This window comes from Caloenas nicobarica, chromosome 2 (genome assembly GCF_036013445.1).
Source record: "Caloenas nicobarica isolate bCalNic1 chromosome 2, bCalNic1.hap1, whole genome shotgun sequence".
NCBI lineage: Eukaryota > Metazoa > Chordata > Aves > Columbiformes > Columbidae > Caloenas > Caloenas nicobarica.
The window spans coordinates 62,570,648-62,579,181 of record NC_088246.1 but is presented as its reverse complement, the minus strand read 5'-3'; the positions used below and the strand labels follow the sequence as shown (position 1 = coordinate 62,579,181).

The window sequence follows — 8,534 nt, the reverse complement described above, 5'->3', positions numbered from 1 at the left end:
CTTCATTATTCTGACACAATGATTGCCAAAGTATTTTGACACCATGAATGCAATGTTATAACACAGTTTTATCCAGGTCTCACTGTAGCTCATTACAGGGAGGTTAGACATTAATTAGTTACAATGCCAATGCCATTAACTGCTTTGTAGTGCTTTCCTTGGGAAGATCTCAAAACACTTCACAAAGCAGCTCAGTAGTATAATCATACTTTTAAATCTGGAACAGTTTATTAGACCCCAGTCGGATCTGCTGACATTGACATGCAAATACAGCCACCACATTCAGCGAGCACAACGCGCGACGCTATAGAACCATGATACAGAGAGCAGAGATCTCCATGCTTTGGCTTTGCAGTTTCTACAAGCTGCTTCCCACTCCTATTTAAAATCCAAAGCTTGTGCCACCAAATGGCAGAAGGATTTTATGCCAAGTTTCCCTCCTGCCAGGCTCTTAGAAAATGTTATTAGTCTCTTCTTAGGCTGTTTTCTCAGGCAGGGTTGGTGCAGCCTATTCCCACCTCTGGGACTTGCTAACTCCCACACTAATTTCTCCATGGACAAAATCAGCTGGAAAGCAGCAGGGCTCTCACTTGCTTTCTCCGTTTTTCTCTATAACCACTAAGTCAAAGGAACGTTCTGGGGAGGGAAAGGGACCACATCTCAAGCCAAGGGGACCTTTTTCTCTGCTTTCAGCAAAAAAAGTAAGGCCTGGCTTTTTAACAGCCTCCTTTTTATAACCTCTGACATTCTGTGCAGGAAACAGCTCTTTCTAGTCTCAATGTTATCTTTTAAATGCATTAATACGGCTGCCTTGGGCTTTTCAGTGGAGAAAGGCTTTCCTATCCAGAGAACTTCTTAATAACTTCTCTTGGATGCTGCTGCTTTGCCCAAGGCAAAGGCTTGCAGAGCACAGACGGGATTGAAGAGGATGAGAGAAGAGGAATGGGGTAGGGAGAGCAAAAGAAGAAAACTCATTGCAGGAAAATAGAGCTAGGAGTTCAGGAGGCAGAAGTGCAAAAAGTGTATTTTCCCCTACGCTCTCACTCACCGCTGTGCTGTCCTGCTGAGGTCGACAACTGAACAGGAACATGCAGAAAGCAAGAGACCAGGAGAGTGTAGAAGACATTATTTAATAGCTCATCTTAAATAACATGACAATGTCAACATGTGAATGATTTACGCCTGTCAAAGGTGGTACAGAATATCCTGTTGTGTTTTGCCATTTATCTGGTGCATATGTTTGGAAAATAGAAAAAAATACTGTTCCCATCAGGAGCTTCAGTGTATAATCAAGGTTTAGACATCCCTTTTTAAGACACAGCTTGACATTGAAACAGAGGTGCAAAAGCAACATGATATATAAACAAGACAGGTTTTAAATAAGTTTCTGAGCAAGTTCTCTAGTGAAAGCTATTTTTTAAATGCAGTTTTAAGTCTACAAATACATGGTAAAAAAATGCGAGTTTACAAGCCATTTTTCCCAATAGAGTTATGCCATTTGAAGTTTTAAGTAGCAACATTCCTCCAACATAAGAAGAATACATTTAAGAACAATAATATTAAGTATTTACATATAAAGTTATGAAGTGTTTGAGGATATAAATTAGTAACAACACACAAAAATAGACATACTGTAAAATAAATAATTAAACAGCTTTACATAGGAGGGTATCTATGATATTATACAAACAAAATATACAAGAATGTAGGACTTCATCTTGCACTTGCTCATATCTGTCACTCGAGCATCTGAGTAACCCCAGGACAGTAAAAAATCTGCTTATGGGGTTACTCATATGCTGAAAATCAGGTGCACAAAACTACCATACTGAAACAGCTCCTGACTGAAATGTCTCCTGATTGCATCAGGCCCCGTAGAAAACTTGGTGTGAATGAATGTGTTTAGTTTTATTCTTGCGAGTTGAGATACTGTTGGCATTCGGGGTCTCCTTCCATTTCTGGAGATCCAGGAATTCTTCTTCCATTTTTTGGATAGACACACCAGCATCCAGCAGGCCCTCCATCCAGTGAAGTTTCACACTAGAACATTATTAGCAAAGCAAACCCCACAATAAGTAACTGTAAGTAGAAGATTACACGTGAGATACTGCAATTAGAGGTCTTGGACAGAACTAGGATCAGAAGGTTGGGACCTGCCATGCACAGACTTGTTTTGCATGTGGTGGTCCCTGCCCTGACAGAGCCTCTGACCAAAACACTTGGTTAGGGAGCCATGACCCAAGCTCAGCAACCACAGCAGCAGCTTCAGATTTAAAAGTTTGTCCACTCCATGGTAAACAGCAGTATAAAAAAGGGAAATCTTCCAGCATGAGAAACCAGAAGAAGACAGAATATATGAGCTGGTACGGCAAGAGCAATGACTGGCTGGTGTGGCTCTTCATGCAAGAAGGCAAACATGGTGGGTTTTTTTTCTTGGGGAGGAGTTTAAATAGATTTCTGTGTGTGCCTGATTAGATCCCAGGTCACAATGTTTGTGACTCACACAGTGGTGCCATGCCCAAAAACAAGGAGTCTCCGTGACACAGATTTATGAAAACCTACTAAATTTGTGTGCATGACCTGTGGTTACAAGGGTGTGGCTTGAAGTTTGGAGCTTTAGTTAAATTTGCAGATTACTCCCAGTGTAACTTGCAATGGCTTTTTTTGAGGCTATAATGGAAATGAGCATATAACATCATCCTTAGGCAGCACAAATCAGTATTTTTTTTCTACTTTCAGAAGGCTAATCTTACGCCACAGAATTTTTTCACTAACAATGTGAATTTTTCACTGCCCAGGAGCTGAAAGCCTCTTTTCTCCACAGTGATTCCTATATATTCAGTGGGCTTTGCAGGCAGTATGGTGGATATTATGAATTAATGTCAACTGTCAATTTGCTAACAAATTAGGTACATGGAGCTTGATTTGGCCTGGGAGCAAAAAGGGTTAAAATATTTTGGAGAAGGCCTTGCCTGCACCTGTTCTGTGAATGGAAAAAGCTCCTGCCTCCGTTGCTGTCAGCCCATAGCATGCAGCTCACTTTTAAGAGAAGAAGGACAAACCATCTGCTCCCACTACTAAGTATCCCTGTTTTTGCAACCTGCTCTTCCAGCAGCTGCAAACTTGGAAGTTTGGGAGCAGAGGGCTATGAAAGGGTTGGCTTTGTCAGGCTAGTGGTCGAGCTAGTGTGAATGGACAGAGGAAAAAAACATGTACCTGTTTGCTGTGGTAAAACCCATTCTTGTTGCAGTTGGGCAAGTAGAATTTGTAAATCTCCCCTCCGCTTCTCTGCTGAGCCTTTGCCAATTTATACAGGGCTCTGTAGAGCTCCTTCTGACAAGGTCCCTGCAGGAATACCGTGCAAAGATCATCAATATCAAAATTGCAAAGAAACCAGCTAAACAAGAAATGATCAGTATAAAGCTAGCAAATAGCTGAAAATACTTATTAGTCATATAATCTGCACCAGGCTGCTTTTCATTTAGTTTTTACTTGTTTCAGTAGGAGCATGGCCAGAAAACTCTGGTGTTGCATTTAGGCCTTTGTTTTTATTCTTTGAGGTATTTTCTGTCCTCAGAAACAGGAGGATTTAAGTCCTCAAATTGCCACACAAGGAAATTTAACCTGTGTTAAGTAAACACATTACTGCTCATAGGGTACAATCTCTCCTATTATGGGGAGGTGCACGTTAGAAGGCTGGTGTACGTGAGACTAGCCACGTTTTCTGGGTTGCCATGGCCCTGTGCTCTGTTGATGTATGGAGAATAGGTGAAAGACATATATAGACAGTGCAAGAACAAACATCTGAATGTTTGTTATCTTTTATACAGGACAGAGCTGTTGCCAAAGCAGAATAGAGAACACCCCTGTGGCTCCGAGACCTAAAGTGAAAGTGCCTGGAACTGGAGATGAAGAACTGTTTGTAATACTCACTATTTTTACAATTTGCTTGCTCCCCTTTTCGAAGTCACAATTGCCATTTATTATTAGTACCTAACGTTTAAATGAGTGAAAGGGGAGAAGTGACTGAACAAGTATTTTTACTTTAGAGTGAAAATAATCACACTCTCTGCTTTTGCAAGACTTCCACATATCGGCCCCTCACATTAAGTGGTCCTATTCAAGTCAAGTAGCTTATCTGTGACTCTGGGTGACAAAAGCAGAAGCCTAAAAATCAGAACTGGAGCTCACAGTACTTACGTATAATAGTTCAGACTAAATCAGTGATTAAGTCCTGTTCTGGATGTGGAATGAGGCTTTCTAGGGTGGGGGGTGGTTAGTAGTTTTTTGCCTTTTTTTTTTTTTCGTTTTGTCTGTGACCATTACAAAACTGGGCTTCTGTGATGCCCAATTCTAATTCAGCTCCGTGGCGCGGCTGTGCTGGCTGCCTGGGACTTGTCTAACTGTGGTACGCTGGTGCCCTCCAGTGGAACACGGACCTGCTTGCAAAGGTCTCACACCCCCATTACCCACGAGATTTTGCAGTGCCAAAGGTAAAAGCTAACTTTAATTGTTGAGCTTTCTATCTTTTTACATGCACCTACTTAACAGTGTTTCCTTGTGATCATCAAGAAATACGTTTTGGTTTGCATTGGTGTTTCACCAATAACTGTATGTAGGGACTCCCTTTTATTTCACTAAATGTTGAACCAGCAACAACTGCCGTTGATTTTTTTAACTTAAACACAAAAGCAGTCCAAGATTTTAATCTGAACTCCTGGAAGTTAAGGGCCCATGTTATAATCTGATAATAAATGTAGGGAAAGATTCAGCCTCTGCATGGAGTGTGTATAGGATATATATGATGCATACCTGTTTTTATTGCTGCTGCTATTTTGCCTGTTCCTCAAGCATCTGATGAAGGCATTCCAAAAGTCTGTTTGCTGGCTACCCAAAATACTGACATGCTAGTGTTGCTGCTAAAATTTCACGCACATTTTCATTTCGTATTCTGAATCAATAGCATCTACTGAAATGGTCTCTGAAAGGTTTGCAAAGAAAACCTACCTGCTCTTTCCATTTCTTGAGTTCAGATATTCTCTTTGCTTTCATGTTTTCGTATGCAGTGATGGCATTCCAGGGGATGGATTTGTCCTGGCCTATGGGAAACATCAACTGATAGTTCAACAGCTGATCCTGTGTCATTTCAGTGCTTTCCAAAGGCATATCCTCAGGTTCAATAGAGTCTGGAAAGAAATGATATTAACGTGAACATTTCAGCATTTATTTCTCCAAGTTAAAAAGGTAAAGAATAAGAAGAATCAACAACAGCAACAAAAAAGTAATATCTAGGACAGATCCATTACAGTAGCTCTTGCAAGTGTGATAAATTATGTGTGCAACACAGCCAATTAAACTTTTGTCATAAATTCATATGAGGACGCATCAGCTGTTTGCTAAAAAGTTGGTTATTTTACAATTCTTCAAAATTACTCTAATCCCAAAAAAGAAGCTGCAGCCAGTCTGTTAGAAATGAAAAAACTTTCTTGACCACAGTGGGTTGCAGAGACTTTGCTAAATGAGAAAAGACTGGAGTTAAACTTTAAATTTACTTTAGATTTACTTTTGTCAGCATGATGTGTGTCAGTTTTTATTCACGAGAAAAACTGGTCCAGACCTGATGCAGTGGCATCCTGTACTTCGTTGTGTGGCTTGCCTCACATATAAGAAGGGGTAGTGATTCACAAGAGCGAGCAGTAGCTCATGCCGGCCTGCAGCTGATCAAATAGCCAGGCAGTGGCAGAAACTGGATCTGTGTGATTATGGCCTGCATGCCAGTGCCTAACTCAGCACGTGTGAACTCTCCCACTGGAAACAACAGAAGCCATTTGCAATTGCAGGGACTCATCATGGGATAAAAATTTGTTATGTGTCTAAATAACTTGCTGGATCAAGGCTGTAAACACTATCCAATTGAATAAAAATCATGTTTTTCCCTTTGACAGTGCTTAAGAAAAACTGGAGGTGGAAAATTGATGAGGAAAAGAAAAAGAAAGAAAGAAAGAAAGAAAGAAAGAAAGAAAAAGAAAGAAAGAAAGAAAGAAAGAAAGAAAGAAAGAAAGAAAGAAAGAAAGAAAGAGAAAGAAAGAGAAAGAAAGAAAGAAAGAAAGAAAGAAAGAGAAAGAAAGAGAAAGAAAGAAAGAAAGAAAGAAAGAAAGAAAGAAAGAAAGAAAGAAAGAAAGAGAAAGAAAGAAACAAAGAAAGAAAGAAAGAAAGAAAGAGAAAGAAAGAAAGAAAGAAAGAAAGAAAGAAAGAAAGAAAGAAAGAAAGAAAGAAAGAAAGAAAGAAAGAAAGAAAGAAAGAAAGAAAGAAAGGAAGGAAGGAAGGAAGGAAGGAAGGAAGGAAGGAAATGAAGTTCTAGACCTTTTAAACTGCTGGATGCTTAAACAGTCGGTTTAGTCACTGTTGTCCCTCCTCCCCACCTCCTCAAGTACAAGAGAAACTTCACTTACTGCCACCAATGTCCATTGTTATTTTGAGTCAACAATGATTATTTTTGTAATGCTACTGAACTACCTTAATCACCACTGCATGAACATAGCAGTAATGATGGTGCAAATATTAACAGTAATAAATTGCAAAATAATAAAATCACACCAAAGAAGTTCCTTATCATCATAGAGTCTAAGATGCTTGATATGTCTTTTTGCTCAAAGATAGTTTTGGCCAGCATGGCACTACTTCAGGTACATTTTATTTTTGAAATTAAGCCAGGCACAAAGCCTGTTTAGGTCTTTTAATTCTCTATCATGACTTTTGGAGATGGACATTAACAAAGTCTAGAAAATATTTGTCCTACTCCCTGTTTACCACTAAACATAAACTGTCTATAGTGTCCCAGAAACCTTATTCTGATTATTTTGCATCATCCCCTTACTAGGCTTCAGGGTTTTCTTGCCGCCTGAGGGATAACAGCCTGCTGCGAACATCTCTTGGCTCCCCACCCGGATGCCTCCCACCTGGCACAGGTCAGACCACGTTTTCATGGAAAACGCGGTCCTGCTTCCCTATTTTCAAACGCCCGCCTAACTTTGCTCATTTTGCTAGTCTCCTGACAGCCGGTCCCCCAGCCCGCTCCCTGGCCGCAGGCGCATCCCGCCTGCCGAGCCCCGTTCCCCTCGGCGCCCGCTCTGCCGCAGCGCCCGGCGCGCAGCTCCCCAGCCCGGCGGCGCGACCGCGCGGTACCTGCCGGCTCCGCCATGCTCATCCCGGCCTCGCTGGCGGGCAGGCACGTCCCCTGCCCCTGCATGAGGGCGGAGAGGGGCCGCGGCTCTCCCGCGGGGACGTGGCAGCGGAGCCCCCGGCGGCAGCGCGCCGTGTAAACCCCGCACGGCTGGCCCGGCCCGAGGGCGCAAGTCTGGCAGCAGCCGCAGCCGGGCTGCCGGGCCGTCTCCGGGCAGCCGGGGGCGACGGACGGACAGAGGGCGAGCTTCTCCTGGGTGCAAGGGGCGCAGTGCATGGGCTGCAGGGCCATCGCGGCGGTGAGGCGGCGGGCCAGGAGCACCGACAGCAGCAGGGACGGCAGCCAGCAGCGGCCCAGCAGAGACCGCGGGCTACTCATGTCGCTGATGAGGAGGGACGACAGAGAGGGTAGCTCGGCAGGCTGAGAAGCAGCAGGCAGTTTACATACATTCAGCTCGCCCGAGCCATTTATACAGTGCTTTGCCTGGCTATTAATCTTTAACCCCGAGTTAACTATTATCTGAACAGGACGGCTAGAGAAGCATCATTTCACTGGCAGTTCAAGTCCCTGAGCACTCTTCCCCTCCTCTTTCACTTTCCCCCTTTATCTTTTTTCTTTCCTCCAGACATGCAGGAATGCTTTTATGCCCTCACCCCCACCTCTCTGTCCTGGCATAGTTAATAGGGAAAAATGTGGCGGGGGTGGAGGGGAAACAGGCAGAGGGGATGGATGAGTGGGGGGTATCCCCTCCCCTTTTGGGGGGGGTTGTTGGTGGTAGTGCTGTGGGGGGAGGAAAGGAAGGAGGGAGATCCCGTTGAAACTGAAGCAACTGACTTCATATTTCCACAGCAAAAATGCAACAAACCCTTGTTTAATTTTCGTCATGTGGCTGCAGGTTAGGAGGACACTGACATACCGAAGAGGAGGCCCCAGGGGTAATAAAGGCATCGGGATCCTGTAACCACTGCACACATGCACGTAGGAGTCCTTGCATTAACCTCCGGCAGGGGCTGCACAGCCGAAGCTGCAGGCATCTCTTGCGTCTGGGCTCAGTTTTGCTATTGCTGCTGGGATGAGAGGATTAACACTCCTCAAAACATCCACTTGGGGGAAACCAGTGTTTGTCAAACAGTCCTGAAATAAATGAGATAACTGCTTTTCTGTCTATCCTGTTACCCTCCGCATCTCCTCCTGTATCACCTGGGGAAAAAAAAAAAAAAATCTCTTTTGCATGCAACGATTGCCACTGCAATAAAAGTAAATGTATTCAAACTTCACTGTGATGAATAGATTATTTTATCCTGGCATCTGCAGCATATACTGAGCTTGAAATAGCAAATTCCACTGTCAA

At 43.2% G+C, this 8,534-nt stretch overlaps 1 protein-coding gene across 1 annotated transcript; it reads right to left on the bottom strand.

Moving 5' to 3' along the window:
- Nucleotides 1-1,670: 1,670 nt before the first annotated feature.
- On the bottom strand, nt 1,671-7,561 carry IGFBP1 (insulin like growth factor binding protein 1). The gene is made up of 4 exons (XM_065629734.1): nt 7,186-7,561; nt 5,008-5,186; nt 3,217-3,345; nt 1,671-2,040 (listed from the first exon to the last, which is right to left on the bottom strand). Exons 1-4 carry the CDS (start codon nt 7,559-7,561, stop codon nt 1,909-1,911), a joined length of 816 nt encoding a protein of 271 aa, XP_065485806.1. The 3' UTR covers nt 1,671-1,908.
- Between the last annotated feature and the right edge of the window lie 973 nt (nt 7,562-8,534).